General features: G+C 46.5%; 1 protein-coding gene across 3 annotated transcripts; it reads left to right on the top strand.

Moving 5' to 3' along the window:
- The first annotated feature begins 32 nt into the window (after positions 1-32).
- Positions 33-17,980, top strand: RHEBL1 (RHEB like 1). Of its 3 annotated transcripts, none has more exons than XM_003988640.6 (11): positions 33-967; positions 12,238-12,339; positions 13,881-13,964; positions 14,705-14,805; positions 15,441-15,512; positions 15,862-15,929; positions 16,205-16,287; positions 16,377-16,433; positions 16,626-16,673; positions 17,235-17,316; positions 17,477-17,980. In XM_003988640.6, the coding sequence occupies exons 4-11, from the start codon at positions 14,754-14,756 to the stop codon at positions 17,564-17,566; spliced, it is 552 nt and encodes a 183-aa protein (XP_003988689.1). In that variant the 5' UTR covers positions 33-967; positions 12,238-12,339; positions 13,881-13,964; positions 14,705-14,753; the 3' UTR covers positions 17,567-17,980. The 3 variants fall into 3 exon arrangements, with proteins under 3 accessions (XP_003988689.1, XP_044917683.1, XP_044917682.1); XM_045061748.1 differs by having other exon boundaries at positions 15,360-15,512; XM_045061747.1 differs by lacking the exons at positions 33-967; positions 12,238-12,339; positions 13,881-13,964 and having other exon boundaries at positions 13,991-14,805; positions 15,360-15,512.
- The last annotated feature ends 1,073 nt before the right edge of the window (positions 17,981-19,053 follow it).

The raw sequence follows: 19,053 nt of genomic DNA, 5'->3' as shown, positions 1-19,053 counted from the left end.
CAGGTCTTCCGGCCTGCTTCCTCCCCTCAGAGGTGGGGCCCAATTGATCAGCTCCGGAGACCAGGAGACCAGATGAGTCATACCCTTTTCTAGGCTGTTGGTGCCTTCTCTCACCATCCTTCTGCCCCGACGGTTCCATACAGAATGTTGGAGGGGACAGGGTTGTTGAAGGAGCAAGAGGGTCCAGGAACGTCCTTTCTCATTCATAGGGGTTCCAGCAAGGTCTCTGGCCATTGAGTTACTGATGCCCAGAGAATTCTGGTCCCTGATTGTTAGCCTGCAATCCTGGTCCCTTCCCAAAGGCCGTGAATCAACCTCATTCCCATTCTACCCTAGTGTCAGGGTCTGGATGGGTCCCGTGTTTTATTCTGGGATGTCACTGGACCAACTGATGACCCTTGGGAATCCCTGGCTAATTTATAACTGATAGTTCCCACACACTCTTGGTCAAGAGAAAGAACGGGCACAGAGGCCTGGAACTTACCTCTCCTGAAGGGCTGTGGGCAGAGAACAGCTTCAAGCCCTGGTGTGTGTGTTTGGGGGTACAAGGGGAGGCTCTCCAAGCAAGAGCATATAGGTATTACAACCTGAGTCCCCTTCTTTTTTAAGCGTATTTATTATTATCAGTAGTAGTAATCTCTACACCCAAAGTTGGGCTGGAACTTGTGACCCTGAGATCGAGAGTCTCATGCTCTTCCGACGGAACCAGCCAGGCACCCCCCCCCCCCCCGCCAAGTCCCCTTCTTGATCACCTGTCCTAGTTGTTTCTACTGGCTTCCTTCACCATCTCCTCTTCCTTCCCCTGTTTTCTCTCTCTCTCTCTCTCTCTCTCTCTCTCTCTCTCGGCTTTCTTCCCTGGCCTGGGTGTTCCTGGAAACTTCAGGTTCCAATGCAGCAGACAGGCAGGAATTCGGGTGCCCCTGAGTTAAGAATGGACGCTCTGAGGAAGCTGGGCCTCAGTGGAAGGGTAATGTCTGGGGTCTGGGGGATGGAGGGGTTTGGTGGTACCACTGAGGAGCCAGCCCTTGCCTGTCTCAGCTGTGCACTCACAGTCCACAGGGTCCCTGCTTTACACCGCCCCCTGGTGGCTTTCAGGATCAGTTCTCTTCCAGACCACAGGAAAGAGAATTCTATACTGCAGGGATGGGTGGACTGATGTGCGCAGAGGAGTCTTATCTCAGGAGGTGAAAGATGGTGTGCAGGGCTTGGTAAGTTGCCAGGATTGAGCCACAGGTGTCAAGGGCTGGTGAGGAGTCCACACGCCTCACCTTTTGAAAACTTTTCCAAGCCTGGCATTTTTGCATCCCTTGTGCCTGGTTTAGCTCTGTGGCTCCCAGTTGCTGAAGGTATAGTTGTAGCCAGATTCTGTGAAGATCCAAGTAGCCAGCTCATCTCCCTCACCTTGTGACACTTGAGTTCAATACCTGGAGGTCAAAGCATACTTAGGGTTCCAGGTAGTGCTTGAGAAAGGCAACATTTGGAAGCAGAATACGTTTACTTTTAATGTCCTTCCACTCAGTATTTCCTTCAATCTGTACCAGGTACCCGTTGCCACCTTCCCCTCCCTTTTCCTGATCTCAGAAACATAATCCAAGCTGTAGATCTTTCCCCAGAGTATGGCCTCGAAGTCAGGCAGACCTGCAGATAATGATACCACCCCGAGAGGATTGTTAACAAGATGAGTGTATGTGCCAAGGTGTAATAGGCACTCAGTCCATGTTTTCCATGATCTGCTCCATTTCTCACTGCCTTTGCTGCTTTCTATTCTCTGTCTACTTCTCTACTCACCACTCCACCAGAAGCAGGACTTATCCATGATTCCCAAATGTTTTGGGGGCCGTGTTGCCCCTATAATGGTTTCATTTCATAACATTCTTTCAGAAGGTGCTGTGTAAAAGATTTGGGTTTGCTTTAAAACTAAAGTATAATTGGCTCGGTTGGTTAAGCGCCCAGCTTTGGCTCAGGTCATGATCTCTCAGTCTGTGAGTTGGAGCCTCACATCAGGCTCTGTGCTGACAGCTCAGAGCCTGGAGCCTTCTTTGGAGTCTGTGTCTCCCTCTCTCTCTCTGCCCCTCCCCTGCTCACACTCTGTCTGTCTCTGTCTCTCTCAAAAATAAATAAACATTTTTAAGAAATTAAAAAAACCTAAAGTATAATTAAAAGTAATCTTGTTTTGAGAAGTTACAGAGCATTTTGTAACCTTGGCAAGACCTCTCTGCGTACTGGGAAATCAGAGTCGAGAACCACTGTTTCAAGGTTCAGATGACCTTTATAAGCCCTCAAATCCAGACATTTCACCACCTCCCCCTTTCTTCAAGCAGGAATTACTTAACATCTACAGTGTAGTGCTGTATTACGCATGAAAAACACACAAAATATTAAGAAACAGCTTCCTCCATGGAGGAGTACACTTAAAGGTATAAGTTGGTTAACTACCAAATCAACATTGTTACTTAATCAGGATGATTTGAATGGGTGGAAAATGTCATCAAAGTACAGGGAAGACCTTGTGAAGACAGCGAGGCCTGGATAGAATGTTAAAGCGTGTAGGTGGTAGAGACCAGAAAGGGCATTCCAGGCAGAAGTGACAACATGAGCAGCGACTTGGAATCTGGAAGGAAGATGTGCAAGCTGGCTACGTGTAGTTCCAGTTGGGGAGTGGAACTACAGGTAGCAAATGTTTCTTGAGGACTTACCATGCATCAGGCCCTGTTCTAGCCCTCTACATGCATTCTCATTCCATCCTTAAGATAACCCTGTGGGGTTATATTACAGATGAGGACACCGAGGCAAAGAGAGGTTTAGGTCACTTGCTCAAGTTACCACAGCTGGTAAGTAGTAGAACGGGAGCAGGAATAACAAGAAATAAGGTTGCCTTGATGGATGGGGCCACCTCCTATAGGGCCTTAAGAAGTTTTTGACTCTCATTCCCTTCAGTGAGTGACTAGGAAGTCCTAGCATTTTGACAGTTCTATTTTGCTCTCATTTTCATTGGCTCTTCCTTCTCCTGCCTGGATGGCTGGCTTCCTTAAACAAATTTTTGTAATGTTTATTTTTGGGAGAGAGAGAGAGAGAGAGAGAGCACGTGCACATGCGTGCGTATGCGTGTGTGTGTGTGCATGCACGTGTGAACGGAGGGGAAGTAGAAGAGAGGAAGACAGAGGATCCCAAGTGGGCTCCAACACTGAGGGCACGCTGGGCTTGAACTCATGAACCCAGAGAGATCATGACCTGAGCAGAAGTTGGGTGCTTAACCCACTGAGTGGCTGGCTGGCTTCCTTAACTAAAGTTACCTAGCCAGTAAACCAGTAAAGGATATTTATTTATTTATTTAAATATATATATATATATATATATATATATATATATACATATATATATATATATATATATAGGCACTCAGTCCATGTTTTCCATGATCTGCTCCATTTTTCACTGCCTTTGCTGCTTTCTATTCTCTGTCTACTTCTCTACTCACCACTTCACCAGAAGCAGGATTTATCCATGATTCCTATATATATATATATATATATATATATATATATATATAAATTTTAAAGTATATATTTAATTAGAGGAGAAGGGAGACTGAGCTTTGTTATAGACTGAATGTACACATCCCCCTCCAAATTCATATGCTCAAACTCTAATGCCTATGTGACTGTTTTTGGAGATGGGGCCTCTAAGGAAGTAACTGAGGTCAAATGAAGTCATAGGAGTAGGAGCCAGATCTGATGGGATTAGTGTCCTTATATGAAGAGATACCGGAAAGTTACTATCTCTCTCTCTGCGTGCACCAGGGAAAGGCCCTGTAAAGACATAGTGAAAAGGCAGCCACCTGCAGGCCAGGAAGAGAGTTCTCACCAGAGACCAAATTGGCCAGAACCTTGATCTTGGACTTTTCCAGCCTCCAAAACAGTGAGAAAATAAATGTTTGATGTCTAAGCCACCCAGTTTACGGTATTTTGTTATGGCAGCCCCGACAGACTAAATACAATCCTTCAGAAATGTTGGAAGTAAGAAGAGGCCAGTGCTAAGATGGGGTCTTAGTGAAAACAATGTACTCTGCTTGAAAAGCGAACATTTCTGACCTAGAGCTCTGACTGCTTTCGTGGTGTCCACCATATTGGAGGAAGCTTTCTTCTCTGTCTGGGAGACTGAAGCCGCTGTCTGTGGGAAGAAGGCTGTGGCTGGTCAGGGTATTTCCCTGTGGGAATTGTGTGGCCAGTTAGCACATGCAGACTCTCTTCTCCCTGTGATTGTCTCTATATGTGGATTGATTGATGTATACAAATGAACATCAGAGGGGGAATATCTTGTCAGGTTTTACTAAGTGCCCGCTTTGTGCCAAATACTGTGCTGTGCTTTGGGGGGGGGGGGAGGACAGTGAGTCAGGCATGGCTCTTACAGTTCACCTGGCAAGACAGACACGGTGGTCAGAACGTTGTTGGTGAGTGCAGTGAGATAGATGAGGAGTGACTTTCAAGCTGAGACCTGAGGATGGGTAAGAGTTGTTCGAGCAGGGGGAACAGCATATACAAAGGTCTGGAGTTGGGGAGCAAGAGTAAACTGAACCCAAGGAGCATCAGTAAGTTCAGTTTAGTAGAAGGGAAATGTGAACTATTTAAAGATTTTTCAATTTTGTCCTAAAGATGAAAAGCAGTTGTAGGATTTGAAGCAGATGGGGGGGGGGGGGGGTGTCAAACTTCAATTTTAAACAAGAAATTGGAAATCAGATGGGCTTTTTAGGTCATCTTTATCCTTAAGTATGTTGGGTCTCCTCTGTGCATGTGAGTGTTGCTAGGTTTTTAAAAAAATTTTTAAAAACGTTTATTCATTTTTGAGAGAGAGAGAGAGAGAGAGAGACAGAGTGCAAGCGGGGAAGGGGCAGAGAGAGAGGGAGACACAGAATCTGAAGCAGGCTGCAGGCTCCACGCTGTCAGCACAGATCTGTCAGCAGAGAGCCCGACGCGGGGCTCGAACCCATGATCCGCAAGATCATGACCTGAACGGACACTTAACCGACTGAGCCACCCAAGAGCCCAAGTGTTGTTAGTTCTGATTGCAAGTGGCAAATGCCCCCATCCCCGTACAGAATGTGTTATGGGAGCAGATGGTGGGGGGCAGTGGAGGGATGCTGGAGCAGGGCAGGATAGGATAGGGACAGATCTGAAGGGGATACCTCCATCCCTGGCTTTGCTTCTCTCTGAAACCTAAACCCAAACTGTCTCTCAACTTGTCTCCTTGGGACCGCATAACCTAAGAACACAGTTATCTGACTCCAAACCACATGGTGTCCAAACAGAAGTCCTTGGAACTGGGGGCTCCTTTTCTGCTATTCTCTTTTACTTTCTAGCCATTCTTTCAGCAGAGTTTGGCTTAGCTTGGAGCTGATGGCCCTAAGCTGAGACAGAGCTGCCATCCTGAGAGCCAGGTCTGGGATGAACATTGCAGCTGCCCAGGGAACAGCTGGTTAAGCCCTCAGCAGCTGCAGCAGCTGGGATTCCACCCAACATTTGAGCTGGGATTAATCCCATTTCCTCCACACACATCCCTTCCCTGTTCTAGTCCCTGGCCAGTCTACAGTATCTCGTAGAATTTTTGAGACTAAATGTCATGCGCCTCTCCCTGAACTAAGTGAAAGCCAAAGTCATCCACCTTCCTCCTCTTGGGGGCAGGTGACCCAAAGCACTTCTGGACCATTGCAGGAATGAGAGCCTCCTTGCTCTCATTCCCTCAATCCCTTGATAAACTGGCTAGGATGGATTATTCTTTGAAATGTCTGATTTGCAATAACCATTAGAATTGGTGGGGTGAGGAGGTAGATTTCCTTTATCTTTGAAAGACTCTATACCAAGGCCTGGAAACTTGGTGGGAGTGTTACAGGAGGATCAAACATCATATGGGTATTTGTCACTTTTCAACCATGATTGCTTCTCCCTTAACTGTGATTCTACAGTTGTGAACAACAGGGCTGTTTATTCCATTTGGTGCTTATGCACCAGCTGTGTGACCTTGAGGAAATCACTTTGTAAGAGATGCCAGAGGCTACAATGAGGTGCTTCCAAGAAGTTGGAAAGAAGGGGGTGCCCTGAGATTTGAACAAGGCAAATTCACACAGAAAGGAACATGGCATTTCCTCCCAGACCTGGAGAGTTGACTCCCTCCTTTCCACAAATATTTATCAGGGCCCTGCAAGTACTAACAGTATTTTACTATGCTGAGGATTTCTAATATTTTTCTAGGGAAACACACAAGCATTTTAATAGATTAAATTAATTTAATTAGGTTTTAGCTTGGTGAAGCGGCCTGACCAAATTTGAATTTTAGAAAGATCACTCTACTTGCCGAGTGGAGAATGAACTTGAAAGGAGTTAGTGAGTCCAGGGAGGAGAGCAAAAGCAAAAAGGATAGTGCAGTGGTGCAGACGAGAGATGATGTTGGTAAGGTAAAGAAGTGGCAATGGAGATGGAAAGAAAGGACAGTTCTAGGAAATATTTGTATTCGTGGGATTGATAGGACTTGGTGGTTGATTGAATGAAGTAGGGAGCAAAGAGTAAGTAGGAGGAGAAAAGGCTTTCTCTCAGTTTTCGCTGTGTGATATTAATGTGCCTAAAATGAAAGAGGAGGAGCGATTGATCAGCCAATATCAATCTATAATCCAAAATGGAATGTGGCAGATGGGCCACTCTGTCAACGAGAGTTGTTACTGTGTGCCCAGGAGGATCTTGGTGAGGGAGGTGCCATATGTAGTCACTGGTGGGGCAGGAATGGTTCTTCAGGCCTCCAGACAATTGGCTGAAATCCCTCATAGAGATGTAATTTTCTGCTCTTCGGGCAACAGTCTGGTACCTCAAAGGGAGTGCCCTAGATAGAGGACACAGGCATCCTGGGCGGTGGGAAGGGAGCGTGATGGGTCCGTTGGAATGGTAGGACCCAGATCAGGCACTCAGGACTTCTTGTAAGGCTTCTCTAGCATATGAGGATTTGGAGGTGTCCTGAGCAAGTCCAGTTCCCAAGTTGGCTAGACTGAGTGTTCTTCCCAGGATCTTCTTTCTCAGTGGTGTCCAAGGAGGGAGCCAGACCATCTGCCTTCCTCTAGGCATATCTCTCTGGCCAAACTGTCAATTCACTTTCAAACCAATAATGATAATTATTCTGATGGCTTCAATTCACTGAGTACCAGCTCTTTCTTTTCTTCTTTAATGTTTATTTAATTTTGAAAGAGAGAGCGAGCAAGAAAGGGGCAGAGAGCAAGGGGGACAGAGGATCTGAAGTGGGCTCCACCTTGACAGCAGAGAGCCTCATATGGGGCTCAAACTCACTAACTGTGAGATCATGACCTGAGCTGAAGTCAGACAACTCACTGAACCACCCAGGTGCCCCTCGTACCAGCTCTTTCTTAATAGAGTACCTGGGATATCACACACATTATTGCATTTATTTCTCGCGACAGTCATGCAAAAATGAGTATTTGGTTCTAGAAGGACTTAAGCAAGTGACAGGGACCGCTGGAGACCTGGGTTTTGAGGCTATGCAGCCAGAAACATTGCCTCAAATCACAGAACCAAGCCAGTGCACCGTGGCACCTGCCACTAAACACTAGACACTGCAATTTGCAGACCAATGCTGACACTGACATGGATACAGGAAGTCACTGCTGACACCGCCGCCACGGGCCACCCTGGAACTCGATCTTTCTGCCAGCAGCCAGAAAGAATGTCAGACATCTGCTACCATGTTGTTCCAACCATTTCGTAGAGGAGAAACTGAGGCTCAGAGTAGTGAAATAGCCTGCTTAAAATCACGCAGTGAATAAGCTAGGGTTTGACACCAGGTCTGGTTGACTGCAAAGTCCATGCTCTTCCCGCTGTGTTTTGCTGTTGTGACTCACTTTACTTCTCCAGGCTGCGGCTTCTCCGCCTGTAGTCTGGAGGAAAAGTCTGGACCAGGTGATCACCAAGGTCTTCCGTCTCTAATAGGTTACAATTCAATTATTTCGTACATTGCTGGTTATGGTCCCTGGATTGGGAAAGGTCCCCCAAGAAGAACTAAGTACTTCCATTCTCCTGAAATGGATTGGTGTTTACCATCTCCATACTAACAGAAATCAAGAGTAGGTGTAGGAGCGAGGGGGAGGACCGGACGTAGGGAACATGCAAGGAAGATGCCTGCATGTATATTGTGGTTATTTTTCTGTGGAGTGCCTAGAGACGCATATCCTTCAGTTGCCCATCAACATGCGAATACCTGGGGAGTGCCCCCAAATCCACGTGTCACAAATAAATACATTCAGTGCTTTCCCCTTAACCCCACTAAAAAATTCCTGTGCTTCCTCACGTGTCTTCTAATCCTACACATGGAATTATCATCTTCCTTCACTCTGCTTTAATCAGGTCATCAACTTCACTTCCGTCTGGAGTGCCCTCCCTAGGAGTCCTCGCCATCCTCTCTGTTGTGACCTGGTCCAGGCCCTCATCTTCTCCTTTCTGGGTATTGGCTTCCTATTAGGGCTTCCCCTCCAGCCCCAACCTCTCTTGGTACTACCTTCTCTAAAGGGCCACCGGTGTGACCCTCATAAAGCTTCCCCCCCACACCCACCAAGTTAACAGCAAAGATTCCACTGTTTACTGCAGGGCTACCCAAACCTTGTACTGTTTTCATGACTGTGGCCATAGTCTCTTTCTACCCGTATAAAGGTTTAGTATTCGTCTTGAATTCCATTGGCTTTTCTTACTACCAGCTTTAGCTTCTGTGCAAGAATATTTGTGAAGTCATAGCTTTGGCATTATCACTATTGTTTTTCCCACCACATATTAAAAATCACATAACAAAACAGAATTTTAGGTGTGTATGTTACCTAAGTCATCTTACATACCACTAATGGTATATTTTGAGAACGCTGGATACTGAACAAATGTCAAATTCTTTTTTGTAAACTCTACCCCCAACAGGGGGGGCTCAAGCTCACGGTTCTGAGATCAAGGGTTGCATGCTCTAGACTCTGAGGTCAAGAGTCCCATGCTCTACTGACTGAGCCAACCAGGCACCCTAAAGGTCAAATTCATTTATTTTGTTTTGTTTTATTGTATTTTACTTTATTTTTATTTGTTTTTTAATGTTTATTTATTGTTGAGAGAGAGTGAGAGAGACAGCACCAGCAGGAGAGAGGCAGAGAGAGGGGGACAGAGAATCTGAAGCAGGCTCTGTGCTGACAGCAGACAGCCTGAGATGGGGCTCAAACTCATGAACCTCAAGATCATGACCCGAGCTGAAGCTGGAAGCTAAACAGACCGAGCCACCTAGGTGTTGTCCCCTCAAAGCTCGAATTCTTATAACTTTTTAAAAAAATATTTATTTTTGAGAGAGAGAGACAGAAACAGAGCATGAGCAGGGGAGGGGCAGAGAGAGAGAGACACACACACACACACACACACACACCCAGAATCCGAAGCAGGCTCCAAGCTCTGAGCTGTCAGCACAGAGCCTGACGTGGGGCTCGAACTCATGAACCATGAGCTCAGGACATGAGCCAGTCAGACATTTAACCGACTGAGTCACCCAGGCACCCCAAAGGTCAAATTCTTAAAGCTGGCATTCAGAGCCCTCCCTGATCTGATCCCAGTCTAATTTCCAGCCTTAATTCACAGACAGCCCACATTCATAGAGTGCTGCAGGTACAGGGTCCACTCTGTATTTCCAGACATGCTGTGTTTTCAATTCTCTTAACTTTTTTGCTATTTTCCCTAGGGCCTTCTCAAGCTTTAAGGCCCAGCTACATCATCAATTAGCATGTGAAACCTCTGATCCAGACAGAATCAAGCTCTTTCCTTCCTCCTTTCCTGCCTTCCTCTTTTCCTTTTCTCCTTTTCTCCCTTGAGAATAATTCCTTCCTCTATGCTTCTAGCTATTCATACTCTGATGTGAGACTTAAATATAATTTTGCCTTCTAATCTCTTACTTGATAATTTTCCCTACCATAATTCAGAGGTGTATCATTCAGAGTCTTTGGGGGAAACATTGCACAAATGGGGAACTGAGGAGAATATAACGGAAGGGCTGTTCATAACGTTGTAGGAAAGGGTTAAAGAATATTTGGAGAGGGGGGAAACATTGAGTCTGGCTTCAGTGAGGAGCCACTAGAAGTGGTGATCTCTAGGTCTAAAGGGGCAAGGGAAGGAAAGGTTATGAGAACCCAGAAAGACTGTAACTGCAGTTGTGGTTGAAGGAAAGGTCCGCCCAGCAGGGTCTGTGGCCTCTGGTAACCGCATGTGTGAGTCCAGGAGAGATAACAGAAGAGTTGCCAGTTCAACCCACAGAATCAGAAGAAATAATACATTGTTGTTTTAAACCACCAAGTTTGTTGTTGGTGGTGTTGTTGTTTAAGTCATCTTTACTCCCAACGTGGGGCTCAAACTCACAACCCTGAGGTCAAGAGTCACATGCTCTGCCGACTGAGCCAACCAGGTGTCCCTGGAACCCATACTTTTGATACAAACATAGTAAACATGTTTTCACTTTTTATAGAGATACTTGAAATAGTTTTCTGGCAGCAGTGGATCTTTATTTTGTCTCAGTTGTTTGAGACGTAACAAAATATATGATGCTGTCACTGGAAATTTTATTCCAAGCTCATTTATCTACCATTAGAATAGTTTACTTCCTTTAGGTGATCCTATATTGGTGATCTTTGTATATCTTTGATCTTTACAAAGTAACTGTGTACGCATTACTCTTTAAGGTGATTGATATTTAATAAACAAATATCTTGGTCCCGAGGTGTGCAGGTCTTGTGGATTGGCTCACTGAACATTTATTCCTAATCACTTTCTCTTTTGCCTTCCTTTACTAGAGAGGGTAGAAAAGAAAATGCTAAAACTTCCAGGCTCCCTTGCAGCTAGAGATGGCTATACAATAGTTTGGTTTAAGGAGATGGGGGTGAAAATCTGCTGTGAGACCTTCTCTTCCTGTTTAAAAAGAAAAAACCAGGGGCTCCTGAGTGTCTCAGTCTGTTAAGCATCTGACTTTGGCTCAGGTCATGAACTCGCTGTTCGTGAGTTCGAGCGCTGCATTGGGCTCTGTGCTGACAGCTTGGAGTGTGGAGCCTGCTTTGGATTCTGTGTGTCTCTCTCTGCCCCTCCACCATTCCCACTCTGTCTCTTTTTCTTTCTCTCTAAAAAATGAATAAACATGGGGCGCCTGGGTGGCTCAGTCGGTTAAGCGTCCGACTTCGGCTCAGGTCACGATCTCATAGTTCGTGAGTTTGAGCCCCACGTCGGGCTCTGTGCTCAGAGCCTGGAGCCTGCTTCACATTCTGTGTCTCCCTCTCTCTCTGCCCCTTCCCTGCTCATGCTGTGTCTCTCTCTGTCTCAAAAAATAAAATAAACATTTTTAAAAAATGAATAAACATTAATAAAATTTTTAAAAGAGCCATAGGAAGAGAAAGCCTTTGTCTTAGGCCTTTTGCTTTCTTCCTGATTGAAAACAAGAGAATTTGAGAATGATTTAATAAAGAGACTGTTTACAAAGGTGTGAGCAGGGTATAGGGAAACTACACAGGGGTAGAATAGTACCCTGGGGTGAGTATCAGAGACACTGTTATCACTGTAGGCCTGAAGGGGAGAGAGCAATTAGAAACAGAACAAAAGAGGTAGGTGAGGGGGGGGGGGGAGTTGGAGGAGTGACTTGAGGGGTGCTGGGAACTTCCAAAGGGGACATAGATACTCTCTTCCATCCATGTGATTTTCTGTGAGGGCTTCTCATAGGCTGAACTCCACTGATATCCAGGGGGTAAGGTGTGCCTCCTGGAAACAAACCTGGGTGGAAAAGAATAGGGAGTTAATCTGGAAAGACAAACAGCATAAAAGCCATCTCATTTATCTTTATACCCATATTGTGCAACACTTTGTGAGAGTGTCTGGTACAAAGTAGGAAATGAATCAATTTTTGTAATGTTTATTTATTTTTGAGAGAGAGAGAGAGAGAGAGAGAGAGAGAGAGAGAAATACAGAGCTCTAGCAGGGGAGGGGCAGAGAGAAAGGGAGACACAGAATCCCAAGCAGGCTCCAGGCCCCTAGCTGTCAGCACAGAGCCCAATGCAGGCTCAAACCCATGAACCTTGAGATCATGACCTGAGCCGAAGTTGGGCGCTTAACGGAATGAGCCACCCGGGCGCATCAGAGATGAATAAATTTTTGTTGACTTTCACTGAATCCAGTTCTTTGTTCTACCCTGCAGTGCTTAAGACCCAATTTGGAATCTCCACCAACCTCACTCAGGCCAAATAATCCAACATAAAGTTGCTGGTCTGCAAGGAACTCCCGTTACCCAGTTGAAAAGGTATTTGGGTCCCTTTCTGAGGCCAGATTAACTAGCTCTTTGAAACAACTTTTGTAGATCTGAACTCTTTAAAGCATTAGATAGATCCACAGTTATACAAAGCCTGTCCTCCAGTACAATTTGGCTGCTAAATACCAATTCGTCAGGACCTTCCAAAAGAAATAACTTCTGTGTGCTACCTATATGGCTAAGTCTCAGTTTCCACATCTGTAAGATAAGGGTGATAACAGCTACCCATCATTCAAGTCTCAGGTACAAATGTCTTTGAAATCCTCAGGATTTCTAGGATATCATATAAAAGAAGAAGAGTACCACACCCCATTACTGTCTAGTCCATTAATATCTTGGGCTCCCCCCACCGCTACAGATATTATTTTTTTATTTTAGCTTATTTATGGTTTCCTCTTAGATTGTTGGTTTTCCCCCAAAAGAACACTTGCTCCTTATGAGCAAAGACCTTGTGTGTGTTGTTTGCTGCTGTATGCCCAGCACCTAGATAGGACATGATGATTGTTTGATAAATATGGTTGATAAATGGGTAAGTAATACCAATGACCGACTTTAGGGCTGTTGTGGATATTAAATAACAAAGAAATGCATCTGGCACAAAGTAGAACTCTCTATAAATGTAGCCATTTTCTTTCTTTCCCCCTCCCTCACCTCCTATGGCTAGCCCTTTAGCAAGTCAGGTTGACCTCAGCCTCAAAATGTAGCGTGAATTCTCTACTTCATTCACCTCTACCACTCTAGTCAAGCCACCTTCACCTCTCACCTGGACTACAAGTAACAGTCTCCTAGCTGATCTTCCTGCTTCCCCTTCTGCTTCTGTCCCCCTCATTCTTCACAACCAGAGGTATACTTTTTTTTTTTTTTTAACCAGGGAAATATTTTAGAAACACTATTCAGATCATGGCGTGCCCCAGCTTAAACATGATCAACTGCCTTCTGGGTGCTTAGAATTAGACCAAACTTCTTCTTTTCAAAAAAATTTTTGATGTTTATTTACTTTTGAGAGAGAGAGAGAGAGAGAGAGAGAGAGCAGAGGAGGGACAGAGAGAGAGGGAGACACAGAATCTGAAGCAGGTTCCAGGTTCCAAGCTGTCAGCAGAGAGCCTGACGCGAGGCTTGAACCCACAAACGGCGAGATCATGATCTGAGCCAAAGTGGGGGCCAAACCAATTGAGCCATCCAGGCGCCCTTAGACCAAATTTCTTTACATAGCCTGGCCCCTGCCATTCTCTTGGATTTTGTCTGTTTTGGGCTGACTCACTCTCTCTCTCTCTCTCTCTCTCTCTCTCCCCTCTTCTTACCCTGGAATTTAACAAATTTATTTTCATCGTAACACCTGTAGCACTGATGGATTCTTCTGTCAGAATTTTGTTCTAGCTAGCTCTTTATTGTCTTTCAGACCTCAGTTTAAATGGGGCTTCCTTTGAGAGGAAGTTTTACTATCTAATGTGGTCATTTCTTATTATGCTGCCTTTTATAGCACTTAATACTATCTAATATTTCCTTGTTTATATGTTTGTTTCTTCCACTAGGTTTTAAGCTTTATGTGCACAAAGACCTTGTCTGTCATGTTCACTGCTCTATCCCCAAAGCTAGAACAATGTCTGAAACATACAGTAAGTGCTGAATAAATATTTGAATAAATGAATGTGATGATTATGTTGATAACAACAAAATTTCAGATGACCTAGCCACAAATTCAATAACTTTTTCAAGAATAAGAGTTGCATTTCCGAAGATCCTGATAGACTATGGAAAGTGACAATAAAAGATCTGAGGCTGAAGTCTGGGGGGAAGAAGAGATAATATATTGGAACTTGGGCCCTTTTTTTCCCTATCCAAGGATCTCAGAGACCTTGCAAAACGGAGGCCTAGAATCTTTTGACCAGAAATTCCAGCCAAGCCATAACGGGTATCTTCCATCCACGATTCTTGATTCTTCTTGATTCTTCGCAGCCACTTGTGTCGGGTTGCAAATGCGCAAACACCTCTAGGACCCCGGCTTCCTTTCTGTTTCTTTATGAATGAACCGGCTTTAGTCTGCGCAGGCGCAGCTCCTGGTTCTCTGGCTCCACGTGAGGCCCACCCTTCCCTCCTGCTGGCGGCCCCGCCCTTATCCTTTCCAATGAACCAATGGCGAGCGGCCTGGGGGGCGGAGCCCGGAGCGGCGCGGCACTGTAGATCCCCCGGCGCCCGGCTCCCTCGCGTTAGTCTTGCTGTGTTGTGATCACGTGGCCAGCTCCGGGCGCGGCGCTTGTTTTGGTTTTCCTCTAGCTTGCCCCTGGCAGCTTCAGGGTGAGCGACTTTCCTGTGCCGGTTGCTGCGCCTACCTTACACTCTGATCTCCCTTTCTTAGGGCTCTTTCAGCCCGCAGTTCTGCAAGCCCCTTGGGGCCGGCTACTGCCATGCCGTTAGTTCGCTACAGGAAGGTGGTCATTCTCGGGTACCGCTCTGTAGGTGAGTCTCCGCCTTGGGGAGAGCACCGACGCACCGCGGCTTTGTGGCCAGAGGAGGCGCGCTGTCGCGGGAACGCGACCCAGACAGGAATGGTGGCATCGTTAGAACGGGGTTGCAGGGCGAGGATTGAAAGGATGGAGGAGGAAAGGCTGGGGTGGTGATAGTGTGTGGAGGGTTGCAGGAAGCAGGAGAACGTAAGGGTTAATGTGGGCTTGGTTGCCAGAACACCAGACTGGTCCCCAGTGTTACCCTGGGGACGGGGGGACGGGGGGGGGGGGGGGGGGGAGGATGGGGTCAGGATTTGATGGATGGGGGCGCGGTCTGTGTGGGGCAAGTCGCAAGTGTCCGGGCGCGAGGCGACTGGATCCTAGGGGAATCCCGGATCTTTCCAGGGGTGGGGTGGGGAAAGTCTGCAGGAAAGGCTTCCTGCGGCGCTACTGAATGCATCCGGTGGCCAGGGTGCAGAGACCCAAGGCGAAGAGGGTGAGGGTAGGCTAAGGAAAAACATTGCATGGCACCCACAGGCTAGGGTGCTAATTTGGGGTCCTCTTTAGCCCTGGGCCACAGCCCCCGAAAGGGCAGAGGATGTAAATGTGGATGGATGATTTGGATACAACTACCACTGCTTCCCACAGGGAAGACATCTTTGGCACATCAGTTTGTGGAAGGCGAGTTCCTGGAAGGCTACGATCCTACAGTGGAGAATAGTGAGTAGATTTCTCCCCTAGGGGTGGGGCAGGGAGGTCTTTGTTGCCCCATCCAAGTCCGTAATTAGGGAGTTTCCTGGTGCCAAGGGGCTGATTTGATTAGACCTTAAATCTAATCTTTTCTCTAGTAATCCTGTTCTATGAGTGGAGCTAGAGAGTGGATTTTGCAAGATAATGAGTCCAGGATGGTGTAGATGTAGACAATGAGAACCTTAACATTGTCCCTCTAGCTGCCTGGAGAGCTCCCTAGACCCGGTCCATCTATATCACCCCTAGGGTTAAGAATGTATGGGGGCACACATTGCTAGCCCTACAAGCACCTCACAGTCAAGTTTTCTTTTCTTTTCAGCTTACAGCAAGATAGTGACTCTTGGCAAAGATGAGTTTCACCTACACCTGGTGGACACAGCAGGGCAGGTACCAGTTTGGGGTAGGGTATCTAAACATGGCAGTTCAGTTGTGGGAGATGAAGTCTGGTTGCCTCTGTGGCTCATCTGTAAAGTAGTATTAAAAGAAAAGCATTTTAGCAGAGGGTAGTGTGCAGTGCACAATGGAGCTACTCTGTAAATTCTTGCTGAATAGAAATGACTGGAATATTGAGTGCCCTAGGGAGGGTCCCCAGGATGCAACCCACAAACCTTTGCCAGCTGAGTGTTATGTATCTAGGTACTGATGTTTCTGTTTCTTGTCAGGATGAGTACAGCATTCTGCCCTATTCATTCATCATTGGGGTCCATGGTTATGTGCTTGTGTATTCTGTCACCTCTCTGCATAGGTAAGTGACCAAGGTTATGAGTGGGGAACTTGGGAGGATCTGAGGGCTGTCTCAGAATAAGTTTATAGCTCCATTTCTTGTGTTTAAAGCTTCCAAGTCATTGAGAGTCTGTACCAAAAGCTACATGAAGGTCACGGGAAAACTCGGTGAGTGGCTCTGGGAGATAGAGACATAGTATGGACTTAAGGGGATGGAAGAGAGCAGGGGGTCCAAGTTAGGGAGGAGGCCAGGACAGATCCTGTCTGATCTGATGGGGAGTTGTCCAGCCTTGATGTGAAGGAGGTTGGGGTCCATGCAGAGTGGGAGGGGATCCTATAGTAACTGGTATTTCTTCACAGGCTGCCAGTGGTGCTAGTGGGGAACAAGGCAGATCTCTCTCCAGACAGGTATGAAGATCTCTATACCTAAAGGCAGAGGAAAGTGAGATAGACTAGGAATCAGTCAAGGCTCTAGTCCTGGTTCTGCCACTGACCTTAACAGTCATTTCACCTCTTTTTTTTTTCTAACTTGAAGGTTAACACAGGATAACCCTTCTTTGGTTTTTAAATTTTAAAAATGTTTATTTATTTTTGCAAGAGGCGGGGGGAAAGGAGGGGCAGAGAGAGCAGATGACACAGAATCTGAAGCAAGCTCCAGGCTCTGAGCTACCAACACGGGGCTTGAACTCATGAACTGTGAGATCATGACCTGAGCTGAAGTCGTATGCTCAACCGACTGAGCCACCCAGGTGCCCCTACAAGATAACCCTCCTATTGCAAAAGCTGTAATTTCATATTTCAAGCCTCCATCCTAGGCTTCTTTGTTTTCCTTGATTTTCTCCTTCCTCAAGCCTCCTCCCAAACCTTGGAAGTGGGATGGGTAAGAGGAAGTCTAGATTCTCTAAAGATTTTGCAGAGAACGTGGGGACATTGCTGTCCTCCTTCTTCACGTCACAAATCTGTTTCTAGGGAAGTCCAGGCAGTTGAAGGGAAGAAGCTGGCAGAGTCCTGGGGTGCAACATTTATGGAGTCATCTGCTCGAGAGAATCAGGTGCTTGGCCTGAATATTAGGAAGGTGGTCGGGTAGCAGTGTCTTTCTTATGGCACTTCTTGGATATGGGGCTGGTGGGGGAGTGGGGTATACACCTCAGAGCTGGGTCATATTGGTGGCAGTAACTAACTTTGTTGCTCTGATTCTCTGTCCCTTGCAGCTGACTCGAGGCATCTTCACCAAAGTCATCCAGGAAATTGCCCGGGTAGAGAATTCCTATGGGCAAGAGCGCCGCTGCCGTCTCATGTGAGCCCTCAGGCATTGGGTAGCTGCCTTGATTCTGCCCCTGCACTTGCCAGGCTCCAGCGGGTGTAGGCCCTTAGGACTTCACGGGTATGGTTGCCAGCTGTGTTCCCAGTCCTCTGGTCACACAGTGTGGTACCCTCATGTTTGCACACTCCTCCCAGGCTCCAGTGGCCTGGTTGTCAATGTTTACAACGGGGCAAGGATGTCTCATGGGCACTGGCCTCTCGTCTTCTGTTTTTGCTAAATGAGTTGTTACAACCTGCAGGGTTGGGATATGAGTCCTAAGCATTCTTTATTCAGGACCCAGTCTTCTGTGCAGGTTTTGGGTGTTGGCTGTGTGAAGGGAGCTGGGGACTCCTGAAGTGGAGCTGACTCCCTAGGGTAACAATGTATATATGCAAATAAACTGAGAAATCTTTTCGTCTTGGCTTCTCTGTATGTGGGGAGAGCTCACAGCCAGTATCTCCTTTTCCAAGGAATGGTGACTATGGCCTTTGGTGGGGAATAAGGGCTAACTCTTTCCTCCTACCTCATTGCTATTCCTTACTCCTCACTCATTCAGGAGGACCATTACCCTAAGACTTATTACTTATTTTTTCCCACCTTCTTTTCTCCTAGGTTCTCCTGTACAGGTACCAGTTGGCTGCCACTCCCATCCAAGTTTATAGGCTCTCAAGATCCCCTTAACTACAGAAACACTACCCTCTAGTGGCCAGCTGCCACATGCTGACCTAGCTTCCCTCCTGGGGGAAGCTGGCACTCAGCATTTGATGGCACTCAGAGAGAGGGTAGGGTTTGGGGAGGAAGGAAACCCCTCATCCTAGTGATGTAATAATTAAGAAGGAGGGTAGAGGCAGGGACGGAGTAAAGTGTTGGTGAAGATTTTGGCTTTCCAGAAGAGTCGAGTGAAGGAAGAAATAATGCTCCTGGTGTATATCAATCCTTCCATTCCCCATGTCCCCAGAGCCTTTCATTAAGTGGATGTTCTCTGGTCTTTTCATTACCTTTGGTGACCTTTTCACACCCTTCACACCTTTGGAATCATGTCACTTTTTTTAGGTGTCAAAAGGTATTGCTTCTACTCTTTCTTATTGACCGGCCATCTCAGTAGGAGGATGGACATTTTAGCTAGGAAGGATCAGTCCTATCTGCCTCTAGTTTTCCTGCTCACCCCCCATCCCCACCAGACCTAGGGTCTAACTGGCATAATACTTCTGCCAAGGATTTACAAGGGTTACTGGAATAGTACCATTAACAGGGAGAACACAGACTACTCTTGCCAACTGAGGGAGTCTGAGGTACCCTGTCAATGCACTTAGTTGGGAACGATGGGCAAAATCTTAGCTGTGACCTTGCTAGTGCTTGAGTCTAGGCTAGTTGGGCTTACAGTTGGGGTGACTGTTTGTCATACTGGTTTTTAAAAGTTCTGCCAGCTGCTTTTGCATCTCTAATCCAGAATCTAAAATATAAAGGCTGCTGGAAGGAGCATTC

The sequence above is a fragment of the Felis catus genome, chromosome B4 (genome assembly GCF_018350175.1).
Source record: "Felis catus isolate Fca126 chromosome B4, F.catus_Fca126_mat1.0, whole genome shotgun sequence".
NCBI lineage: Eukaryota > Metazoa > Chordata > Mammalia > Carnivora > Felidae > Felis > Felis catus.
The sequence above is the reverse complement of the archived record's forward strand: the minus strand, read 5'-3'. Positions and strand labels throughout refer to the sequence as shown.

Bases quoted from the DNA above. Each gene is read 5' to 3' on its own strand.
- RHEBL1 (XM_045061748.1), top strand. From the start codon at position 14,754: ATGCCGTTAGTTCGCTACAGGAAGGTGGTCATTCTCGGGTACCGCTCT. The intron at 14,806-15,359 runs GTGAGTCTCCGC...GGTCCTCTTTAG, and splicing joins TCTCGGGTACCGCTCTGTAG to CCCTGGGCCACAGCCCCCGA. The intron at 17,317-17,476 runs GTGCTTGGCCTG...TGTCCCTTGCAG, and splicing joins CATCTGCTCGAGAGAATCAG to CTGACTCGAGGCATCTTCAC.